The following is a 25,564-nucleotide window of genomic DNA, read 5'->3' on the forward strand; positions in this document are numbered from 1 at the left end:
TGCTTTGAATTTGCAATTCAGATTTTCTTTCACTATACATCATAAATCAAAATTCTTTATACTGTAGCTTTCACGTAATGCCTGAAACGGGAGTGGGGGCTCTGGCGATGTGGACGATAACCAAAAAATGGTTGGGCATCACTGGGTTAGATCATCATCATGATGATGTCACTTTCAATTTCCCTGCAGATAGATTTAATGAAATTCTACAAATAGATCAATACTTAAAATAATTTTATTGAAGTTAATAGGAAATTAACTACTGTACTCCATAGTTTCCCTGTGTCATAAGGAGATACGAGAGTGACTCACCTCCTGAGACTTCAAAGGTTTTCTACCAGCTATTGAGCTCAAGTCAGGAACCTGGTGGAATTCTCTGCAATTATGTGGATGAGTGAATGAGTCTCCACAATTCCGTAGGGAGTGGCTTAAGGTAATGTGGCAGGGGGATGAGAATCAGTATGTTAGAGCTGAGGATGAGCCAGCAAGTTTACAAGTAGATGATGGGTGTAATATGAATGTAAGGAAGGACAAGCCAGTGATTAGATTCAAGTGCAGAGAGTGCAAAGAGTTAAATTGTACCACAGAGGCAAAATTCAAAAGGGCAAAGAATGCAGGACTGAAGGTACTGTATTTAACTGCATATAGTATTCAGAATAAGGTGGATGAATTTGTGCTGATGACACAAAGATTGGGAGTGTTGTTGATAGTGTGGAGGGCAGTCAGAAGTTACAGCGGGACATTGATAGGATGCAAAACTGAGCTCAGAAATGGCAGATGGAGTTCAACCCAGAAAAGTGTGAGGTGGTTCATCTTGGTAACCCAAATATAATGGCAGAATATAGCATTAACAGTAAGCCTCTTGGCAGAGTGGAGGATCAGAGGGATCTTGGGGTCCAAGTCCATAAGACACACAAAGCTGCTACGCAGGTTGACTGTGTGGTTAAGAATATGGTGCACTAGACTTCATCAACCGTGGGATTGAGTTTAAGAGCCAAGAGGTAATGTTGCAGCTAATTAGGACCCTGGTCAGACCCTACTTGGAGTACTGTGCTCAATTCTGTTTGCCTCACTACAGGAAGGATGTGGAAACCATAGAAAGGGTGCAGAGGAGATTTACAAGGATGTGCCTGGATTGAGGAGCATGCCTTATGAGAATAGGTCGAGTGAACTTGGCCTTTTCTCCTTGGAGTGACCTGATGGAGGTATACAAGATAAGGTGAGGCATTGATCATGTGGATAGTCAGATGCTTTTTCCCAGAGCTGAAATGGCTAGCACAAGAGGACATGGTTTTAACGTGCTTGGAAGTAGGTACAAAGGAGATGTCAGGAGTAAGTTTTTTATGCAGAGATGGTGAGTGCATGGAATGGGTTGCCGGTGGCACTGGTGGAGCTGGAAACAATAGGTTCTTTTAAGAGAATCCTGGACAGGTACATGGAGCTTAGAAAAATAGAGGGCTATGTGTAAACCTAGGGAGTTCTAAGGTAAGGACATGTTCGGCACAGCTTTGTGGGCCAAAGGGCCTGTATTGTGCTGTAGGTTTTCTATGTTTCTATGTGGCACAATTAGAGATTGGTTGGTGTGACATTGCGGGCATCACTGAGTCGTGGTTGAAAGAAGGTGGTAATTCGGAGCTTAATATCAAAGCATATACTTTATATTGAAAGGACAGGCAGGAAAGCATAGGTGGTGGTGTGTCTTTGTCGGTAAGAGATGGAATTACATCTTTAGAAAGAGGTGACATAGGATCAAAGAATGTCAAAAATTAGTGGGTGGAGATAAGAAAGGTAAAAAAATTATGGGAATCATATATAGGCCTCCAAATAATAGTCAAGATGTGGGGTTGAGATTGCAAAAGGAGCTGGAAAGGGCATGTAGTAAGGCTGATGTCACAATTGTAATGGGGGACTTCAATACACTAGGGGATTGGGAAAGTCAGGTTGGTTTCAGATCGCAATGGAGGAAATTTTTTGAATGCCTATGAGATGGCTTTTTAGGGCAGCTTATGCTTGAGCCTACTTGGAGAAAGGCCATCTTAGATTGAGTGTTGTATAATAATCCAGATTTTATTAGGGAACTTCAGGTAAATGAAGCCTTAGGAGACAGCAACCATAATATGATTGAATTCATACTGCAATTTGAAAGGGAGGGGCATGTCAGATGATTCAATATCACAATGGAATACATTGTTGGAATTACAAAGGCGTGAGAGAGGAGCTTGCCTAGGTGGTTTGGAAGAGGATACTGGCGGGGATGACAGCTGAGCAAAGGCGGCTGAATTTTCTGGGAAAAGTTCACAAGGCGCAGGATAGGTATGTTCCACAAAGGAAGAAGTTCTCAGATGGCAGGGGTAGGCAACCGTGGCTGACAAGGGAAGTTAAGGACTGCATAAAGGCCAAAGAAAGAGCATATAATATAGCAAAAGTGAGTGGGAAGTTAGAAGATTGGGAAATTTTTTTAATCCAACAGAAGGCAACTGAAAAACCTATAAGAAGGAAAAAGATGAAATATGAGTACAAACTAGCCAATAATATAAAGCAGGATACCAAAAGTTTTTTCAGTAATATAAAGAGTAAAGGGAAGTTAAGTGTTGATATTAGACCACCGGAAAATTATGTGGTGAGGTAGTAATGGGGGACAAAGAAATGGCAGAGGAACTTAATAAGTACTTTGCATCAGCCTTTATTGTGGAAGATATTGGCAGTGTGCCAGAGGTCCGTGAGAGTCAGGGAGCAGGAGTGAGTGCCATTGCTATTACAAAGGAAAAATAACCTGGACTAGAAGGACTACATCTCCGAGTCCTGAAAGAGGTTGCTGAAGAGACAGCAGATTCATTGGTTATGACCTTTCAGGAATCACTTAATTCTGGCATGGTTCTGGAGGACTGGTAAATTACAAATGTCACTCTACTCTTTAAGAAGGGAGGAAGGCAAAAGAAATTATAGGCCAGTTATCCTGACCTTAATGGTTGGGGAAGCGTTGGAGTCCATTATTAAGGATTAGGCTTTGAACTACCTGGAGACCAATGATAAAATAAGTCAAAGCCAGCATGGTGTCTGTAAAGGGAAATCTTGCCTGTTAGAACTCTTTGAGGAAGTAACAAGCAGGGTAAACAATGGAGAGGCAGTGGTGGTCATTTACTTGGATTTTCTGAAGGCTTTTGATAAGAGCCACACATGAGGCTGCTTAACAAGATAAAGTCCCATGGCATTACAGGAAAGATACTGGCATGGATAGAGGAATGGCTGGCAGGCAGGAGGCAGTGAATGGGAATAAAGGGGGCCTTTCTGCTTGCTGTCAGTGACTAGTGGTGTTCATCTGGGGTCAGTATTGGGACAGCTATTTTTCACGTTGATTGTCAATTATTTAAATAATGGAACTGATAGCTTTGTCGCAAAGTTTACAGATGATACGAAGGTAGGTAGAGGGGTAGGTAGTGCTGAGGAAGCAATGCGATTGCAGCAGGACTTAGAGAAATTGGAAGAATGGGCAAAAAAGTGACAGATGGAATACAGTGTTGGGAAATGTATGACAATGCATTTTTGTAAAAGGAACAAAAGTACAGGTTAGTACCTAAATGGGGAGAAAATTCAAACATCAGAGGTGCAAAGGGCCTCTGTGCAAGACTCCCAGAAGGTTAATTTACAGGTTGAGTCTGGGGAAAAGAAAGCAAATACAATGTTGGCATTCATTTCAAGGGGAATAGAATATAAAAACAAGGGGATAATGCTGTGGCTTTATAAGACACTAGTCAGGTTGCATTTGGAGTATTGTCAACTGTTTTGGGCTCCATGTCTCAGAAAGGATGCGTGGTCATCAGACAGAGTGCATAAGAGGTTCACAAGAATGATTCCGGAAATGAATGGGTTAACATATGAGGAGCGTTTGGCAACTTTGGGCCTGCACTCACTGAAATTTAGAAGAATGCAAGGGGATCTCATTGAACCTACCGAATGCTGAAAGGACTAGATAAGGTGGATGTGGAGAGGTTTCCTATGGTGGGGGTGTCCAAAACTGGAGGGCACAGCCTCAAAATTGGGGAGGCGACCTTTCAGAACAGAGGTAAGGAGGAATTTTTTTAGCCAGAGGGTAGTGAATCTGTGGAATGCTCTGCCACAGACAGCTGTGGAGGCCAAGACTGTGGGTATACTTAAACTGAAAATTGATAGTTTCCTGATTGGTCAGGGCATCAAAGGTTATGGCAAGAAGGCAGGTGTATGGGGTTGAGTGGGATTGGGGATCAGCCATGATGGAATGGCGGAGCAGAGTTGATGGGTTGAACGGCCTTGTTCTGTTTCTATGTCTTATGGCCTCATGGTCTTCAAGACTTGAGTGACAATACACCCACTGCTTTAAAAATGCAGCCCCTCCACCACAGGGACATGATAGCAGCAAGTGTGTCATGTACAAAATGTACTGCAGTTACTTGTCCATTTGGACATGGTGAGAATGTGTCACATGATAGCACTGTCAATGACTCTTTCCATTTGGATACTGATGTGACTAGTGGACAGTAATTAGCTACACTGGGTTTGTGAACAAAACCTATCTGGTCCATTTGTGATATTACCATTCTGTTAGTGTGTTGGAACAGCTTAGAATGCAGGTCTTCAGTGCTACAGACGGCATTGTCCGATCAAATTGCCTGGGTATAGTATCTCCAGAGTTCCGAACCATGCCTTGATATTGCATTGAGTAAATCGAAATTCAGGCTTGCTGCTTAGTGTTACAAAATAACTTGCTTAATGTCTTCTAGTGCAGAGTTTGGTTAATTTACTATCATTATATGCAGAAACAAAGTTTAATATTTAAAATTTCACCTTCACTTTCCTTGACCTCTCACAGAATGTAAGCAGATGCCATCCCCTGTAACCAATCCTATTTCTCCATCCCATATTTCAGCCCCCTCCTGCATCCAGAAAGACACTAAATGTTCATACTCAAATTCCTCTAGCAGTCTGTGATTATAACTACTTTGAATCCACACCAAGGATTTAAACTTATCTGTGTTTTTAAAGAAAAGGCATGAAACTCTCTGAAAATGCAGTGTCACCATCTTTCTGACAGTTGTTTGTTGTTAAAGTTGTCCTTCATCCTCAAACTACCTTCTCATATCAAGTAAAGTTACTGTAATAACAGACCTAGTGAACCATGCGATAGCCATTATCTACTCAGAGAGACTTACAGAGGGATGTAGATTGGATGACAGCTTTTTTACTCATAATATATTTTGCATTAATTCTCTTGAGCTGCAGTTCTGACATAAGATTGCTGTTGCAGTGTGATCTGAGCCAGCTGGAAAATGGGCTGAAAAATGGCAGATGGAATTTAATGCAGGTAGCTGTGAGGTGAGGCACTTTGGGATGGCAAACTAGGGTACTTATACAGTGAATGGTAGGGCACATATGAGTATAGAACAGAGGGATCTGGAAATACAGGTCCATAAATGAACCCATGAATACTATCTCAGTATTTTTATCCTCTCTTTTTGCACAATTTACATAATTTTATTTATGTATATACTTAATATAATTTATAGTTTTTATTATTATGTTTTGCAAGGTACTGCTGCCACAAGACAACAAAGTTCACAATATATGTCTGTGATATTTAACCTGACGCTGAATATATTTGAATGCAGACAATATACGGAATAAGGTAAATAAGGTAGATGTTCTGTAGCGCAGTTAGAGCTTAGTAGGTGTGATGCTTTGGGAATCAAGGAGTTGTGGCTGAAAGAAGATCATAGTTGGGGGCTTAACATCCAAAGATACACATTGTATCAAAAGAATGTGCAGGTAGGTAGAGGGGGTAGGGTGGCTCTATTGATAAACAATGAAATCAAGTCCTTTTTAAGAGGTGACATAAGATCAAAAAATGTAGCATCCTTGCGGGTAGAATTAAGAAACTGAAAGGGTAAAAGACCCTGATGGGAATTTTATACAGGCCTCTGAACAGTAACCAGGATGTGGCATAACAAATTACAATGGGAGATAGAAAATGCATGTTAAAAGGAAAATGTTACAATAGTCATAGGGGATTTCAATATGCAGGTAGGTTGGGAAAGTCCGGTTGGAATTTGCAGAATAGGAATAAGATAGCTTTTTAGAGCAACTTGTAATTGAGTCCACTAGGAGAAAGGCAATTCTGGATTGGGTACTGTGGTATAATCAACCAGATTTGATTAGGGAGCTTATAGTAAAGGAACATTTAGAAATCAGTGATCATAAAGTGATATGATTCACCCTTGAGCGGGAGAAGCTGAAGTCAGATTTATCAGTATTACAGTGGAGTAAAGGGAATTACAGAGGCATGAGAGAGGAGATGGCCAAAGTTGATTGGAAAGGGACATTGGCAGGGATTACAGCTGAACAACAGTGGCTGGAGTTTCTGAGAGCAATTCCAAAGGCACAGGATTGATACACCCCAAAGATGAACAGGTATTCTAAAGGAAAGTATGACACAACTGTGGTTGAAAAGGAAAGTCAAAAAACAGTTTCAAAGGAAAAGAGAGGACATATACTAGAGCAAAAAATAGTGGGAAGTTAAAGGATTGGGAAGCTTTTAAATACCAACAAATTCTACTAAAAAGCCATAAAGAGAGAGAAGATTAAATATGAATGTAAGCTAGTCAATAATATCAAAGAGGATTCCAAAGATTTTTTCAGATATATATAATAGAAAAAGAGAGGTGAGAGTAGATATTGGACTGTTGCAAAATTATTTTGGAGAGGTAATAATGGGGAGGGTCAAAGAAATTGTGGAAAAATTAATAAGTATTTTGCATCAGTCTTCACTGTGGAAGCAGTATGCCAGAAATTCAGCAGAGTCGGGGGCAGAAGTCAGTGCAGTTGATATTACTAAGGAGAAGGTGCTTGTGAAGCTGAAGGTCTGAAAATGGTTCAGTCACCTGGATCACTCTAGGATTTTTTAAGAGCTAGCTGAATAGATTATGGAGACATTAGTAATGATCTTTCAAAATCACTAGATTCTGGCATCGTTCTGGAGGACTGGAAAATTGCAAATGTCACTCCACTCTTTAAGAAAGGAGGGAGGCAGAAGAAGGGAAATTATAGGCCAGTTAGCCTGACTTCAGTGCTTGGTTGGAAAGATGTTTGAGTCTGTTGTTAAGAATTTGGAGGCACATGATGAATTAGGCCAAAGTCAGCATGGTTTCTTTAAGGGGAAATCTTGTCTGAGAAATATGTTGGAATTCTTTGAGGAACTAACAGGCAGAAGAAGCAAAGCAGAGTCAGTGCAAGTTCTTTACTTGGGTTTTCAGAAGGCCTCTGACAAGCTGCCACACATGAGGATGCTCAAGAAGATAAGAGCATATGGTATTACAAGGAAGAAACTAGCATGGGTAGAAGATTGGCTGACTGGCAGGAGGCAAAAAGTTAGAATACAGGAGGCCTATTCTGGATTTCTGCCAGTTACTAGTGGTGCCCTGCAGTGGTCGGTACTGGGGCCACTTCTTTTCATGTTATATGTCAGTGATTTGGTTGACAGAATTCATGGCTTTATGGCCAAGTTTGCAGATGGCTCAAAAGAGGATCACAAAAATGATTCCAGGATTGAATGGCTTGTCATATGAAGAGCATTTGATGGCTCTGGACCTGTATTCACTAGAATGAGGAGTGACCTCATTGAACCCTATCGAATGCTTGAAAGGCCCTGATAGAGTGGATGTGGAGAGAAGGTTTCCAATGGTGGGAGAGTACAAGACCAGAGGACACAGTCTCAGATTAGAGGAGCATCCCTTTAGAGGAGGAATTTCTTTAGCAAGACAATAGTGAATCTGTGGAATTCTCTGCCACAAGCAACTGTGGAGGCCAAGTCTTCATGTATATTTAAGGCAGAGAATGATAGATTCTTGATTGTTTAGGGAATGAAGGAATACGGGGAGAAGGGAGGAGATTCAGGCTGAGAGGAAAGTTGGATCAGCCATGATGAAATGGTGGCACAGACTTGATGGGTCAAATGGCCTAACTCTGCTCCTGTCTCTTATGGTCTTACGATATGAAGGCAGACAGAGGGTCAGGTAATGTTGAGGAAGCAGGGAGTCTGCAGAAGGACTTAGACAGATTGGGAGAATGGGCAAAAAAGTGGCAGATGGAATAGAGTGTGTGGAAGTCTATGGTATGCACTTTGGTAACAGGAGTAAAGGCACAGAATATTTTCTAAATGGGGAGAAAATTAAGACATCAGAAATGCAAAGGGACTTGGAAATCCTCGTGCAGGATTCCCTAAAGATTAACTTCAGTCGGTGGTAAGGAAGGCAAATGCAATGAAATCATTAATCTTGAGAGGACTGAATATAAAAGCAATGATGTAATGCTGAGACTGCACTTGGAGTATTGTGAGGAGGTTTTGGGCTCCTTAACTAAGTAAAGATGTACTGGCATTGGCGAAGGTCCTAAGGAGCTTTACAAGAATGATTCCACAAAGAGAACCATATAACCATATAACAATTACAGCAGGGAAACAGGCCATCTCGGCCCTTCTAGTCCGTGCCAACACTTACACTCGCCTAGTCCCACTGGCCTGCACTCAGCCCATAACCCTCCATTCCTTTCCTGTCCATATACCTATCCAATTTTACTTTAAATGACAATACCAAACCTGCCTCTACCACTTCTACTGGAAGCTCATTCCACACAGCTACCACTCTCTGAGTAAAGAAATTCCCCCTCATTTTACCCTTAAACTTTTGCCCCCTAACTCTCAAATCACATCCTCTTGTTTGAATCTCCCCTACTCTCAATGGAAAAAGCCTATCCACGTCAACTCGATCTATCCCCCTCATTATTTTAAATACCTCTATCAAGTCCCCCCCTCAACCTTCTGTGCTCCAAAGAATAAAGACTTAACTTGTTCAACCTTTCCCTGTAACTTAGGCGCTGAAACCCAGGTAACATTCTAGTAAATCTTCTCTGTACTCTCTCTATTTTGTTGATACCTTTCCTATAATTTGGTGACCAGAACTGTACACAATACTCCAAATTAGGCCTTACCAATGCTTTGTACAATTTTAACATTACATCCCAACTCCTATACTCAATGCTCTGATTTATAAAGGCCAGCATACCGAAAGCTTTCTTCACCACCCTATCCACATGAGATTCCACCTTCAGGGAACTATGTACCATTATTCCTAGATCACTGGGTTCTACTGCATTCTTCAACACCCTACCATTTACAATGTATGTCCTATTTGGATTATTCTACCAAAATATAGCACCTCACATTTATCAGCATTAAACTCCATTTGCCATCGTTCAGCCCACTCTTCTAACTGGCCTAAATCTTTGAAAACCTACTTCATTATCCACAACGCCACCTTCCTTAGTATCATCTGCATACTTACTAATTCAATTTACCACCCCATCATCCAGATCATTAATGTATATGACAAACAACACTGGACCCAATACAGATCCCTGAGGCACACCACTAGTCACCGGCCTCCAACCTGACAAACAATTATCCACCACTACTCCCTGGCGTCTCCCATCTAGCCACTGTTGAATCCATTAACAAAAAGATTAACAAAAGAGGAGCATTTGGTGATTCTGGGCCTGCACTCGCTGGAGTTTGGAAGAAAGGTGGTAGGGGAAGGGGGATCTCACTGAAACCCAGTCAATGTTGATAGACCTAAGTAGAGTGGGTGTGGAGAAGATGTTTCTTATAGGGGGGAGTCTAGGACCAGAAGGCACAGCCTCAGAATATAGGATGTCCATTTAGAATTGAGATGAGGAGGGATTTCTTTAGCCAGAGGGTAGTAATTTTGTGGAATTCATTGGCTCAGACAGCTTTGAAGGCTAAGTGGCTGCTAGATTTAAAGTGGAGATTGGTAGGTTTTTGATGAGTCAGAGCATCAGGGGCTACAGGGAGAAAGCAGGAGACTGGGAATGTGAATAATAAATCAACCATTATGGAATGGAATGGTGGAGCAGACCTGACAGGCCCAGTTCTGCTCCTATGTCTCATTGCTTTATAATTTCTTGAAAGTGGAGACAGAGGTAAGTGAGGTCATCAAGATGGCTTTGGCATATTGGCCTTCATAAATCAAAGTATTGAGTACAGGAGTTAGGATGTTATGTGAAAGTTATATAAGACATTAGTGAGGCTAAATTTGGTGTATTGTAAGCATCTCTGGTCACCTAACTACAGGAAGAATATCAAGTTTGAAAGAGGACAGAGAAATTTGACAAGGAAGTTGATGCAACTTGAGCAAGTGAGTACTAGGGAAATGTTGAATACACTGGGATTTTATTCCCTGAAGCATAAGGGAATGAGGGGAGATTTTACCCAGTTATACTAAATAATGAGTGCTATAAATAAGGTCAATACAAGCAGGTTTTTTTCCACTGAAGGTTTGGTGAGACTTGAACTAGAGGTCATAGGTTAAGGGTGAAAGGTGAAATATTTAAGGCCAACCAGAACGGGGAACTTCTTCAATTAGAAGGCGGTTTTAGTGTGGAACGAGCTGCCGGCAGAAGTGGTGGATGCCAGTTCGGCTGCAACATTTAAGAGATATTTGGATAGGTACATGGATGGGAGGCACATTGAGAACTTTTGTCCAGGTGCTGGTTGATGGGACTAGGCAGAATAATAGTTTGGCATAGACTAGATGGGCTGAAGGGCCTGGTTCTGTTCTGTGGTGCTCTATGACTTTATTACTCTACTACATACACATCTAATTAACTGGTGGACTTGGAACTTGTACTTGTTGGTAGCTTCCAATATAAGATCTGTAGCATTGCTAATGTGATATGGAAATCTGAGAAGAATCTCCTGAGCTTTTCTTTCATATTAAACAGCATCACCATGAAAAATAAATCAATGATAGATTTCATTGAGCTTTGCTGCAGTGTACTGATGTTTGCCTGTGTTTTCAGAAAAAGAAGTTATAGTTTTCCACTGGGGTAACTCAAATGTCAAGATAACTAGAAGTTAATTTAATTAAAGCTGTATGGCCCAGTATTGGTTCAATAGAGAATTTCCTGTGAATTACCATCAGCTAATTTAGGACAAATATCACTGATAGAAGGATCCGGGTTCCAATACCGAGTAGGAACTCACTCCCAAGATTATTGATTGACTGATTGAACTTTGCATTTCACTATACTTATCAGTACTTCAATCATCAGATCATATTACCACTCAAGTACTGTACTGTACTTCACTAAATGAGAAGGAGCACCTTACACCAGACTTTAAACACTTATTAACAAAATCCCTGTGCACCTGCTCAGTCAACCCTACAAACTCTACTCACAGGAAATTTAAAAAATGTCAAGCTGCAACTGTTTCAATACATCTTTAGATACAAGTCCAAAAAACTGTTTTGAATAATTATCCAAACAATTTACAGAAGCTGAATCTGCAAAATGTTCTTTAGAACTTGAATCATAGCTTAACTTGCACTTCCATCCAATAACCTGGCCATATAGTCTTAACTGAATTAACTCCTGGTTACGTTACAGGCAAGTATGTCAATCTCAATGACATAATTCTATCAAGCAGCTTAATTTTCAAAGCTTACAAATGGGCCTGTCATTGAACATGGAAGGACAAATACGCTGCTTTGTTTCACTCCTGCTGTGCCCTACACTTTAGGCTAGGGCTACACTCTTAGTTCCTTGTGAAATTGACATAATTGCAGAGCAATCTTGATTAGAAGGTATAAGCAGGAAGGAAAGACTAACTGACTAAATAGGAGAGGTTGAGTGGGTGGATGTGAGAGAGAATTCAGCAAGGAAAGGGACTGCTCTGAGAGACATAATGAGCCAAAGAGCCTTCTTCCATAGTGTGAGGAAATATTAAAGTATGAAATATTTACTATGGAATTGTGTCACCGAGAGGAAAAGTTTGAAAATTTCTAGTGATTATCTTTTTAAATGAACAAAGATCCAAGACTATTATCTGGCTCCCCTAATGTCGAAACATTCCCCAATAATCTTTTAATGGCACATGTAACCTCTCTGCTTCATGGATGAAGGAAACAACACAATAAATGATCATCATTCTAATGTGGGGTACAATATGGTAGTAACGCATTTCTGCACTGGATTGACTCCACAACACTAAAACCTGCTGAACCATCTTCACACTTACTAATCATACCTCCTACATTCACATCCAAGTCATATACATACGGTATATATGTATAGTATGTGTCGCAAACAACAAGTGTGCCAGCACTGATCCTTTGGTGCACAATTGGTCACAGACTTCCAATGAGAAAACGCTCCTTCTACCACTACCAACTGTCTCCTATCACTAAACCAATATTGGGTCCAATCAGCCAGATCACTCGGTGTCTCATGTGCCTTAGCATTTTGGATCAGCCTATCAAGTGGGACCTAGTCAAATGCATTATCAAAGTCTATATAGACAAATTTACCACCCTGCCCTCATCTGTCTTCATTGTTGTGTCCTTAAAAAACTAACATTGGTGAGAAATTTCATCTGCAGAAAATCATGTAAACTATGCCTGATAAGCGCATCTCCAATAATTCACCTACCACCAATATACAGCTCACTGACCTATGGTCATATTACTGATCAAAACAGCACAGTGCTGAGGCGGAAGAAGGGTGTATCATTCTATATGAATACTTCGAGCCAGTCAATAAGATCATAGGATCATAAGAAATAGGAGCAGAATTGGGCCATTCAACACATTGAGTCCTTTGCATTCAATCATGGCTGATCTACTTTCCCTCTCAACAGTATTCTTCTCCCCATAACCATTGATGCTCTTGCAAATCACCAATCTATCAACTCCATTTTAAATATACCCAGTGACTTGGCCTCCACTGCACTCTTGGAATGAATTCCACAAATTCACCACCCTCTGGCTAAAGAATTTGCTCCTCCTCTCCCTTCCATTCCGATGCTATGCTCTCTGGTCCTAGCCTCTCTGCTGATTAGAAATATCCTTTCCACATCCACTATATCCAGGTCTTTCAATATTTGATAGGTTTCATAAGACTGAAGCACACAGAGAATGCTGGGGGAGCTTCGCAGGCCAAGCATCATCTATGGAAAAGAGTAATCAGTTGACGTTTTGGGCCGAGACCCTTCGTCAGGACTAGGGAAATCAGAGTAAGAAGGTGAGGGAAGAGGAGGAAGTAGTATGGTAGTGGATGATAGATGAGACCTGAGGGGGATGGGATGATGTTGTAAAGAGCTGAGAAGTCCATTGGTGAAAGAGATAAAGGGCTGGAGATGGGGGAAAGGCCATGGAAGAAAGGGAAGGCAAGGGCACCAGAAGGAGGTAATTAGCAGGTAAGGAGATAAGGTAAGAGAGGGAACTGGGAATGGGGAATTGTGAGGCGAGGGGGAAGGCAATTATTGGAAGTTTGAGAAATCTATGTTCATGCCATCAGGTTGGAGATTACTCAGATGGAATATAAGGTGTTGCTCCTCCAACCTGAGTGTGGCCTCATCGCGGTAGTAGAGGAGGCCGTGGACTGACATGTCGGAATGGGAGTGGGATGTAGAATTGAAATGCGTTGCCACGGAGAGATCCCGCTTTTTTTTTTCTGGCGGACGGATCCTTAGTGTTCGGCGAAATGGTCTCACAATTACATCGGGTCTCACCGATATACAGGGGGCCACACCGGGAGCACCAGATACAGTAGATGACCCCAACAGACTTGCAGGTGAAATGTTGCCTCACCTGGAAGGACTTTTTGGAGCCCTGAATGGTACTGAGAGAGGGGGTGTGGGGGGCAGGTGTAGCACTAGTTCCGCTTGCAAGTACCATGACGGAGATCGGTGGGATGGATGAATGGACAAGGGAGTCACGTAGGGACTTCATGGAGAGCGTGAATATACTGAGATTCAGGAGGAGGAATATGAAGCGATGAAACAATTAATACATAAACTGCATGTTCAGCTTTTAGCATTTTTAATAGTTGATAAATCACCCAGTCCAGGCATTTTTTTTAAAGAATGGTGAGGATTCGGACTTTCCTTTTCCAATCCTGTTGGGATGGGGAATTAGGAGAATGATTATGCAGTGCCAATGTTTACAATAATAAGGGGAACGCAAAGGGTAACTAAAGTTTCTGTCATTAATGAGCAAATTATTTAGAGGGACACCCATACCAGAACCAGAATTCAATCAAGAACAGATGGCATCGTTCGAGCAAGCCGACCTGACTAACCTAAGTGATAGTTTTGAGAAGTCAGCAAGTTTCATGGAGTTACAAGTTGCATTTGTCAAAGTCCCACGTGGCAGGTTGATCCGTAGAAGAAATGTGGGAGAAAACGAAGGGGGTTTCAGAAGTTATTGGAGAGCTAACCGCGGAGTGTTTCTTCGGGGCGCCATGTTTAAACGTAGAGACCTTGATAAATTAATCTGACAGCACTGGCGATCAATGGCGATTGATAGCTATGGATGCGATTTTGAAATGCAGTTTTCGCAACTTCGCTGAAAATAAAGGCAAAAGAAAAACCATCCAGGAATAATATTCCCGCTCCCTAATACGTCCATCTGAATAACTGAAACGCGTGTTTTCAGAAGACAGTATTCCTGTCTAAAAGAAATACTGTTCATTTGCTTCTGCGCGCGTCTTGAAACCGGCATCTTCGAAAAGTACCTATTAAGATGCTAAATTGTCAATTCATTTGCTCCATAATCAAAATACATTTCCAATACAACTTCCATCGAGAACTTATTGCAACAACTGTGTTTATACTGCACGTTTGTTCCCCCCCCCCCCCCTGCTGAACTCAGAGCTAAACCTTGTTTATCTACTCTCTGCAGGTGAAATGCACGAAGGAGCTGTTCCCGAGACAAGAACTGAACTTTGGAATCACAAACGGTGAAAGTAAGCAGATGAAGTATTAAATGAGTTGTGGACTTTTTCGAATCGCGTTCTACAAACATTGCAAACTCGTTCTACTCCCCCAATATTTCACCACCACTTGACACAAGCACAAAGATGGAAAGCAAAACCCTCAACATCCCGTGAACATAAATAAATTTATTAAGTAGAGTTAAGATTGTCGCGATTCACGAGGAAAGTGTTCTGATTTTGTATTACCTTGCAATGAACCTTCATTTACTTCCCCCTCTGTAGCGTTAATGGGATAAGCGATGTCTTTGGATGACCCTATTGCCACAATGAATCTCGTCGACTTCCAAAGTATTGACAGAAAGATAAATCTCTCCAGACATCGTAAATCACACAGTGCCACCATTACCCAACATTTCGCAGACTATTACACGATTGCGAAATTGAGAGCCCCGACCCTTGAACCCCGGGGGTGGTAACATTATTCTGATGCAAATAGTTAAATAACTGGATGTTTCACATCAGGGTTCTGCTGATCAGCAGTTCAATGCGCAAGTTCAATAAATGTTTTACGATCCTGGATGAGCGCTGCGTTCATGATCTTTTAAAATAACTATACTGCAGAGTTCTGTTTCAGAAATTAAGGCGTGAGCTAGCCTTTCTTGAACAAGTGCAACTTCGAATTCCCTCACATTTCTTCGGTATTGACCATAGCCGTCTCCAAAGTATAGTTAATTCTTCTTAAGCAAAAAGATTTCTTTCAACAATTGGGTTTCTTGAAAGAGCAAACTCAGGAAAGCAATAGATAGATAGAGGACACGAGTCCACTAGTTTCCTATGTTAAAAGGAGAAACGATGTCTATTGGTCCTTATTCAACCAAAACAAAATTATATAAAGTTTCCGATCGTCACCCAAAGAACGAGGTGACAATTTATGCAAGTTTTCTTTTCGGGCGTAAGTTTATTCTGAATTTGGATTGGAGGGAAGGTGAATAAAAACGGCCAAGAGAACCGGGAAGGAAATAAAACAGTTATTCAATCCGCATGACTGCACAATCCTCCCATGTAAAAAAATAAATACAAGTATACCAACGTTGTGGTTCAAAAGAAGACCTTCTACCTCGGAACCGAAAATGAAATTCCGGGTCATTTGGAAGAAGGCTACAATTTATAATTTTCTGCTGTTCAAAAACTGCCTCCTGATTTCAAGTTTCTGTATTCAATTTTATTTGAATATCTCCCCGAATCATTAAATAAGCTTATTTTTCGTATTTCAAATGATCTCGCTTGTATCATTCTTAAGTGGTGGGCTTATCCTCAAGTCAGAAAGCAGAGCAATCTGTTCCAGATCAGGCAGCATCTATGGAAAGAAATAAAGAGCCGACATTTCGTGCTGAGACATTTATTCCTCTTCATAGTTGCTGACTGGCCTACTGGGTTCCTCCAGCATTTCTGTGTGTTATTCTATATTTCCAGCATCTGCAGATTCTCTTGTGTTGTTTTTAAAATGTATTCCCACTGTAGAAGTCTCAAAAACATCAGGGCATAATGAGACAGGTGAGGAAGGAGTTTTAAGGATCCGATGGATTTTTTTTTAAACACACACAGAGTGCCTGATATCTGTTAACTCGTTCCGGAGGAGGGAATGGAATCAGATAAGAGACGATTAGACGGACATTGAAATTGGCAAGGCATTGAAGGAAAAGGTCCTAATGAGGTCAGATGGGATTAGTGTAGATGGACAAAGTGGTCGGCATGACGAGGTGAGCTGAAAGGCGCGTTTCTGTGCTATACGACCCAATGATTCCTTATCAATCATGTTGACAATGAGTTTAATAGTTCGTCTACGCGGCTGGACCTTCTGCCGCTTGTAACGATACTCTAAATTCTGGGATTTTGATTCAAGATTAAATTAACTTCATGTGTGGCCTTTTTTTTAAATTGATGGCGCCAAAATGCGTAGAGAATGTTAGAAGTTCGAGTATTTGCAGACTAACATCAATGTTACCATTAGTATCCAATGACACGAATGCCCGATGCAATCGAGTTTCTGATGGTAAGCAAAGGCAAACCCTTACGTTCTCTCCAGTAATCCAGTTTTTAAAAAAATCAATTCCACGTTTCTAAAATAAGCTAGCAACTGCCTTCAGCATCGCCATCGCTTAAAGAACAAACGAATAGCCTACCAACCTGATGCCACAACAGTGCGGTGAGAAGAGAATAGGAACTTCCACTTCCAGCGTTTTGTCGCAAAATTATTAGAAGTACATATCACACCAGCACTTTCCAAATGTCAACTATTTTAAAGTAATTGGTCTGCAAACTAAAACCCCACTGAAGAATAATTAAAACGTAACAGACCTTTATGAGGAAAAAAAACATGAAGGGAAAGGTCGGTCTTTGACCTTTAACCAATCCACAGACACGACTTGACCTCCCGAATGGCCCTGGTATGCTGATTTTGTGTTTTGTTTTTTATTTCAAGCCTCCCCAGTTTTTTTTTAATTTCGTCTTCCATTATTAGAGGATGCCAATAACCATGTTCTTTGTACGAGTGAATGTAACTAATATACATAAATGTTGGAGGTGCACATGAACTCGAGAAAGAATTTTAGTTCATATTTTAAAACTGGGTCTCCTTCAGAACGATTTTGACGGAATGTCTCATTATTCAAATTTTCCTGTTAATCCAGAACCCTAGCAAACGGTGAAAGCAGATGGGTATCACCGCCCATGTGGGACATCGCACCTGTTTTATAAACACGGGAGATTCTTCGGATGCTGGAAATACGGAGTGACGCGCTCTGTGTTGGAGGTCAGCGAGTCAGGCAGCATCAATGGAAAGGGACGGATGACGTTTCCGAGACCTGTCATCAAGACAGTCAATATCTATTTCAACTTTAGGACATTTGCTCAAAGTGACCATAAGAACTAGGAGCAGAAGTAGGCTATTCGGCCCATCGAGTCTGCTCCACCATTCAAACATGGACTGACCCACTTCATCCAGTCATCCCCACCCCTCTGCTTTCACCCCATATCCTTTGATGCCATAGCTAATCAAGTATCTATCTATCTCTGCCTTAAATATACCCAATGACTTGGCCTCCACAGCTGCTCATGGCAACAAATTCCACAGATTTACCACCTTCTGACTAAAGTAATTTCTCCACATTTAGGTCTAAATGGACGTCCTTCAATCCTGAAGTTGTGCCCTCTTGTCCTAGAATCCCCTACCACGGGAAATAACCTTGTCATATTTAATCTGTTCAGGCCTTTTAATGTTCGGAATGTTTCTATGAGATCTCCCCTCATTCTCCTGAACTCCAGGGAATGCAGCCCAGGAGCTGCCAGATGTTCCTCCTACAGTAACCCTCTCATTCCTGGAATCATTCTCGTGAATCTTCACTGAACCCTCTCCAATGTCGGTATATCCATTCTAATATAAGGAGCCCAAAACTGCACACAATACTTCAAGTGTGATCTCACAATTGCCTTATAGGACTCAACATCACATCCCAGCTCTTATATTCTATACCTCGAGAAATGAATGCCAACATTGCATTTGCCTTCTTCACCACCAACTCAACCAGCAGGTTAACCTTTAGGGTATCTTGCACAAGGACTCCCAAGTTTCTTTGCATCTCTACATTTTGAATTCTCTCCCCATCTAAATAATAATCTGCCCATTTATTTCTTCCACCAAAGTGCATGACCGTACACTTCCCAATGTTGAATTTCATTTGCCACTTCTTTGCCCATTTCCCTAAGCTATCTAAGTCTCTCTGCAGGTTCCTCAACACTACCCACTCCTCCACCTATATTTGTATTGTCAGCAAATTTAGCCACAAATCCATTAATACTGTATTCCAAATCATTGACATACATCGTAAAAAGTAACGGTCCCAACACCAACCCCTGTGGAACTCCACTGGTAACCAGCAGCCAGCCAGAATAGGATCCCTTTATTCCCATTCTCTGTTTTCTGCCGACCAGCCAATGTTCCACCCATGCTAGTAACTTCTCTGTAATTCTATGGGCTCTTATCTTGCTAAGCAGCCTCATGTGCAACACCTTGTCAAAGGCCTTCTGAAAATCCAAGTACATCTCGTTTGCTGCATCTCCTTTGTCTACCCTGCTTGTAATTTCCTCAAAGAATTGTAGTTGGTTTGTCAGGCAGGATCTTCCTTTCAGGAAACCATGCTGGTTTTGGCCTATCTTGTCGTACCTCCAGGTACGCCATAATCTCATCCCTAACAATCGATTCCAACAACTTCCCAATCACTGATGTCAGGCTAACAGGTCTATAGTTTACTTTCTGCTGCCTCCCACCCTTCTTAAATAGCAGAGTAACATTTGCAATTTTCCAGTCATCCGGTACATTGCCAAAACTCTTGAAAGATCATTGTTAATGCCTCTGCAATCTCACCAGCTACTTCCTTCAGAACCCAAGGGTGCATTTCATCAGGTCTAGGAGATTTATCCACCCTCAGACCATTAAGCTTCCCGAGCACCTTCTCAGTCGTAATTTTCCCTGACACTCTGGACTGTCCGGTATACTGCAGACGTCTTCCACTGTGAAGACTGATGCAAAATACACATTCAGTTCCTCTGCCATCTCTGCATCTCTCATGACAATATCTCCAGCATCATTTTGTATTGGTCCTATATCTACCCTCGACTCTCTTTTACCCTTTATATACTTAAAAAGCTTTTAGTATCTTCTTTGATATTAGTTGCCAGTTTTCTCTCGTAATTCATCTTTTCCTTCCTAATGACTTTCTTAGTTTCCATCTGCAAGTTTTTAAGAGCTCCCCAATCCTCTATCTTCCCACTACCTCTGGCTTCTTTGTATGCCCCCACTTTTGCTTTTACTTTGGCTCTGACTTCGCTTGTCAGCCAGAGTAGTGTCCTTCTTCCCTTTGAAAATTTCTTCTTATTTGGAATATATCTGTCTTGCATTTCCCTCATTTTTCACAGAAACTCCAGCCATTACTGCTCTACTGTCCTTCCTGCTAGTGTCCCTTTCCAGTCAACTTTGGCCAGTTCCCCTCTCATGCCATTGTAATTTCCTTTATTCCACTGAAATACCAACACATTGGAATTTAGGTTCTCCTTCTCAAATTTCAAAGTGAACTCAATCACATTGTGATCACTGTTCCCTAAGGGTTCCTTAACCTTAAGCTCTCTTATCACCGCCAGATCATTACACCACACCCAATCCAGCATGGCCGATCCACTAGTGGGCTCAACAACAAGCTGTTCTAAAAAGCCATCCCTTAGACATTCTACAAATTCTGTCACTTGAGGTCCAGTACTGGCCTGGTTTTCTCAATCCACTTTCATGTTAAAATCCCCAACAATTATCATGACATTGTCCTTCTGACATGCCTTTTCTATCTTCTGCTGTAATTTGTAATCCACATCCCGGATGCTGTTTGGAGGCCTGTATACAACTGCCATTAGGGTTCTTTTACCCTTGCCATTTCTTAACTCAACCCGTAGAGGCTCTACACCTTCTCATTGTATGTCATCTCTTTCCAATGATTTAATGTTATTTCTTATACACAGAGCCACATACCCCCTCTGCCAACTAACCTATTTTTCTGAAACATTATATCCTTGGACGTTCAGCTCCCAATGGCAGCCATACTTCAGCCAAGTGTCAGAGATGGCCACGTTATACTGTAGCTGAATTTCAAGATTATCCATTTTATTTCTTATGCTACATGCATTCAAATACAACACTCTCAGTCCAGTATTTGTTGCTTTCTGTTTTAACTGCACAACGTCTCTTATTGCCCTGTAACTCATGCCACTGGCTTTGATTAAGTCTCATCTCCTGCCTGTTCTTTCTAGAATCTCTATTGCACGCTATCTTTGATTTATTTCTGTTTTCCTCTTCCTCAGCCCTATCGCTCTGGTTCCCTTCCCCCTACCAAATTAGTTTAAACCCTCCCTAGCAGTTCTATTAAATGTGCCCGGTGGGATATTGGACACCTTTGGGTTCAGGTGTAACCTGTCCTTTTTGTACAGGTTGTACCTCCCCCAGAAGAGGCCCCAATGATCCAGGAATCTGAAGTCCTGCCCCCTACACCAGTCTCTCAAGCACACATTAATATGCCTGATCATGCTATTTTTGCACTCGCTAGCACGTGGCACAGGCAGCAGTCCTGAGATTACTACCCTAGAAGACCTGCTTTTAAGCTTTTACCTAACTCCCTGAATTCTCTCTTCAGGACCTCCTCCCTTTTTCTACCTATGCAATCAGTACCGAAGTGTACCAAGACTTCTGGCTGGTCACCTTCTCACTTCAGAGAACCATGAGTGATCTGCTAAGGTAGAACACCAAAGTACATTCCATTGACAAATTGAAGCTAGAATTTAGTCTCCAGCATATTTTGAACTTGTATACACAATATTTCAGTTGAGGGGTCGATTGGAAACGAATTTGAAATAATATCTTCAACACTGGTCTCAGGTGTTAGTTCTCCCCACTGCGAATGCAAAAGTTCAGTACTACTTAAGATATTGAATTGTAATATTGTTTTCAATGATTAAAAACCTGAATTTTATTATCTGATTGGTATTGCAAAGGTTTAAATTTGGCCAAATACTTAACACCATATGCAAGAATTAGTGAATCTATTATATTAAGTGCTTTAGTAAGACAAAATTATGTGCTTACATCCTTACAAACTTCCAATCCCAACTAACGGTAATGTGCTCCGAAAGAAATTAATGCCATTAGATTGAATTATCAATGTACTCAATGCCTTGATAATATTTTGCAGTAGCATTTTAAATCCAATACATAAAAGCGGAAATTACAACACAAAAAATCTTTATTACAATACTGGAACTCCCTACCAAGTCGAACAAAAAGTTAAAAACTTACCATGTTGAACTCCACAAAAATCTTTTAAAATCATACAGGAATCTGCACTGACCATTAAACTGGAAAGTTTAATGTTTCTCTGACTCAGTCATCCAACTTTCAAAACTCAGAAATTTCAGTAGTACAAAGAACAAAGCACTCATTTCTAAATGAACACACAGCAAAGGTTTTCTCAATTTTAAACTGTGCTGCAAGCAATAAAATACAACAGCTGATTTTCATGACATCGGCATGTTATTTAGAAGTGTGTGTAAATGCCCAAAGGCTTTTCCAGGAATCATAATTGTACAAGGTGACGAGATTGACTTTAAGGATTCTGTATAATCTGGTTTTAACTCGATGCCACCTAGAGCTTGTTTATATAATTACACCTGGTGCAATAATACCGCCGATGGTGCAATGAAATTAAACACCAAGGTTCAAGTTCATTCATCAAGTTCAATTTATGACATGAAGTATCTCCAATAAACTCCGTCAAATTTCAGTTTTGCAAAAGTTTGTGGAACTAAAGCTGAGCAGCAAAGGAGTGCTCGGTTTTGAATGTAACAAATGGGCAAACTTACTTCCTAACCACCTTATCTTCACATTGAGTTAAATCAAGACTGCAGGTTATTCCTCTTCTAATGCTGAAAATGTGTTAGACTAGTGTTAGAATAGTTTTACAAATGAAATCAGCACAAGGCGGGATGAACAGGTGTACCGGTATTCCAGCCTAAATTTCTTGTAATACCGTGTAGATACTAAAAAGAGATATATCATCAGGAATGTTCAGCTCGTGTTGCTTTGTGCACACCTCTCCATGAGAATTGAATACTAGAACCAATGCAGAAATGCAGTGCTAGTTTATAATTTACCAACTTCTTTCATTAACAAGCCCACCAGTGATGTACAGAGTGAACTAACAAAACACAGGTGACACATGTTAAGGCGAGTAATACAAAATACAATGCTCAGCAGATCAGAAGCTCTGCGAAGAAAAAAAGGAGATAGGATTTCAAGTTTGGGATCCTTAGAACTGGAAAAGAGAGAAAACATTCATTTTAAGGCCGAGAGACGGGTTTGGGGTGAATAGGGCAAATGGGATTTCTGTGTTAGGGTAAAAACAGGACTACCATGGGATAAATTATGGGCAATTTTCATTGACTGTCATGAGAGATTTACTTACCCATTCTATGCTGAAAATAGAAATAAATTATCAAATTTTCATGATAGCAAGCCCTGAGATAATCCTCACATTACTGGCTAGAAGCTCATACCTGCCAGTATAATAAAAATGCAACAAAAATCATTTGAATTGTCCCATTTCATAATAGCACAATTATAACTGTTAAATACTATTATTATGCACATTACATAGTACACAGAACAGTACAGCACAATATGAAATGCTGTACTGAATACTTAACCTACTTCAAGGTCAATCTAATGCTGCCCTCCCAAATAATACGCTATTGTATTTCATCTACGTGCCTATTTCTTAAATGTCCCTAATGTATCTGCCCTTTCACCACTCCAGCAGAGTGGTCCATGTATGTACCTACCATTCTCAGTGTAAAAGGCCAATGTCTTACATCCCCAGCCCCCTCCCCCCATACACTAATCCAATCACAGTAAAATTACGCACTTTGTATTAGGCATTTCTGCCCTTGGAGAAATGTGCTGGCTGGCCACTCGATCTATGCCTCCTCATTTTATACACCTGTTTTTATGTTGTTTCTGCCTTATACACTGAAGGCGTATGCTTCTTCTGTGTAAGAAGTAAATATATGGGGATGCTCTTTAACAAAGAATCCCTAATCCAGCTGGAAATTTGAATTTTTGAGGAAGCAGGAATAAAGTATAACAGAAGCATAAGTTAATACATAGATACAGCAAAAAAAACTATGGAACTCTGAAATGCACTGACACCGTTTAAAGTGAAAACAAAATAAACCATGCATCAGAGCTGAAATAGGAACATGAAGAATAGGTTGGGATGCTTGATATATGTCTGAACAAGCATATGGAAAGAGAAAGACACCACATAACATTCGTACAGAGAATAAAACCCGAAGTCAAATCTAAGCAGAAATGACCCGAGGGTGGTATGTTGCATCTTTGGTGTTAGGGTCAATCACCCGAGGAAATGGCTGCAACAGATTCTGGAGGGGAAGGGTGAACATTACCAGAAAAAACAAAGGTGGATAAAGCATGGAAGCTGAATCCAGGAAAATTGGAGATAAATTTACAAAACAGGACCTCGAAAGGTGATATTCTAAGAATTCCTCATCAGAATTAGAATCATGTTTATTGGCACATATGTTATGAAATTTGTTTGCCTTGCAGCAGTAATACAGTGCAAGACAAAGTTACTATAGGTTACAAAACTAAATATGAACTGCTCAGAAATCTAATGGTGGAAGGGAAGAAGCAAGTCCGAACACATCGAGTGTGGGTCCTCCCATCTGAGTATTCCAGCATTTTCTGTTTTTACTCCATGTAGTTATTCTTCATCATGGAATAAAAACAGAAAATGTTGGATATTCTCAGCAGTTCAGGCTACATCTGAAACAGAACCAGTATTTCAACTTGAAGACATTTCATCCTACAAAAGAAACTTGTTAAGCTGCAAGGAGAGAGGGGAAGGGGGATACCTTCGATGGAGTAAAATTAACCTGGCCATGAGGATATGCTGTAAACAAGGTTTTTCTGGTTGATGAGTTAATGGGTGCAGGTAGAGAAGAATATAGACAAAAATGTGTATAGAGAAAAAGTGTAGAAGTTGCCAAATTTGAAGTATAAATCCAAGCTCAGCCAGTCAGGAGAGGAAAGGGAAATGGTGTGTACCAGCAAGAGCAGAAGCAGGATAGATAAGATAAGGTGTAGGAAGATGGGATTTATATTGAAGGTTTAAGGACCAGACCTCCAAGAGAATCACAACTTTGTCGTAAGGTTTGGAGGCTTGCATACCTCAATGATCCAGAAAGTTACGTTGGCTAGATGCTGAGTTGTTAGGAAAGGTCTACATTATATGGGGATGGGTACCTGAGCAGAGAGTTAGAATAAAAAGGATAGCAATAAAATACAGAAAAATAAATTGACAGCACAAAACGGGAAAGCGAAATAAGAAGCAATAGACCAAAAAATAGGTCCAATGAATAGGATTACTTAAAGGAAAGGTAGTAAAAAGAAACATATTGAAATATGAGAAGTGATTGATAAGTTCATGGCCTAGGGTAGGAGGAGTCAATCTTAGAAAACCTAGCACATTTATTTTTCAACATAGTCCCCTCCTACATTTACACACTTAGTCCAGCAGTCATAGAGGATACGGATCTTGGACCTCCAGAAAGTGTCCACAGCAGGGGTGATTGATAAGTTAGAAGGAGAACGTGGCCTAGGTTAGAAGGAGAACGAGTTATACAGCTTTCGTTACATGCACATGCAGTTCAACTCTTTAAGTGATTATGCAGAAAGTTTGAAGTTAATAACTCTTCAGAGCTGATTGATAAGTTTGTGGCCTAAGGTAGAAGGAGATGAGTTATTAACTTCAAACTTTCTGCATAATCACTCAAAGAGTTGAACTGCACGTGCATGTAATGAAAGCTGTATAACTCATCTCCTGTCCTGTCATGTCCTGGCGAAGGGTCTCGGCCCAAAACGTCGACAGTGCTTCTCCTTATAGATGCTGCCTGGCCTGCTGTGTTCCACCAGTATTTTGTGTGTGTTGTAACTCATCTCCTTCTACCTTAGGCCACGAACTTATCAATCACCCCTGCTGTGGACACTTTCTGGAGGTCCAAGATCCGTATGCTCCATGACCGCTGGACTAAGTGTGTAAATGTAGGAGGGGACTATGTTGAAAAATAAATGTGC

General features: G+C 40.8%; 1 protein-coding gene across 3 annotated transcripts in view; it reads right to left on the reverse strand.

Annotated features, from left to right (window-relative positions):
* Nucleotides 1–21,832, reverse strand: part of LOC140740615 (transient receptor potential cation channel subfamily M member 6-like) — a 133,412-nt gene extending 111,580 nt beyond the window's left edge. For 2 of the 3 annotated variants that reach the window (XM_073069932.1, XM_073069948.1), the window contains exon 1: nt 15,064–15,239. In XM_073069932.1, the coding sequence (XP_072926033.1) occupies nt 15,064–15,081 (18 nt within the window). In that variant the 5' untranslated portion in view covers nt 15,082–15,239. Of the gene's footprint in view, nt 1–15,063; nt 15,240–21,709 lie in introns of those variants that run through there. The other variant, XM_073069940.1, reaches the window with a different exon arrangement.
* Between the last annotated feature and the right edge of the window lie 3,732 nt (nt 21,833–25,564).

This window comes from Hemitrygon akajei, chromosome 2 (assembly GCF_048418815.1).
Source record: "Hemitrygon akajei chromosome 2, sHemAka1.3, whole genome shotgun sequence".
NCBI classification, from domain to species: domain Eukaryota; kingdom Metazoa; phylum Chordata; class Chondrichthyes; order Myliobatiformes; family Dasyatidae; genus Hemitrygon; species Hemitrygon akajei.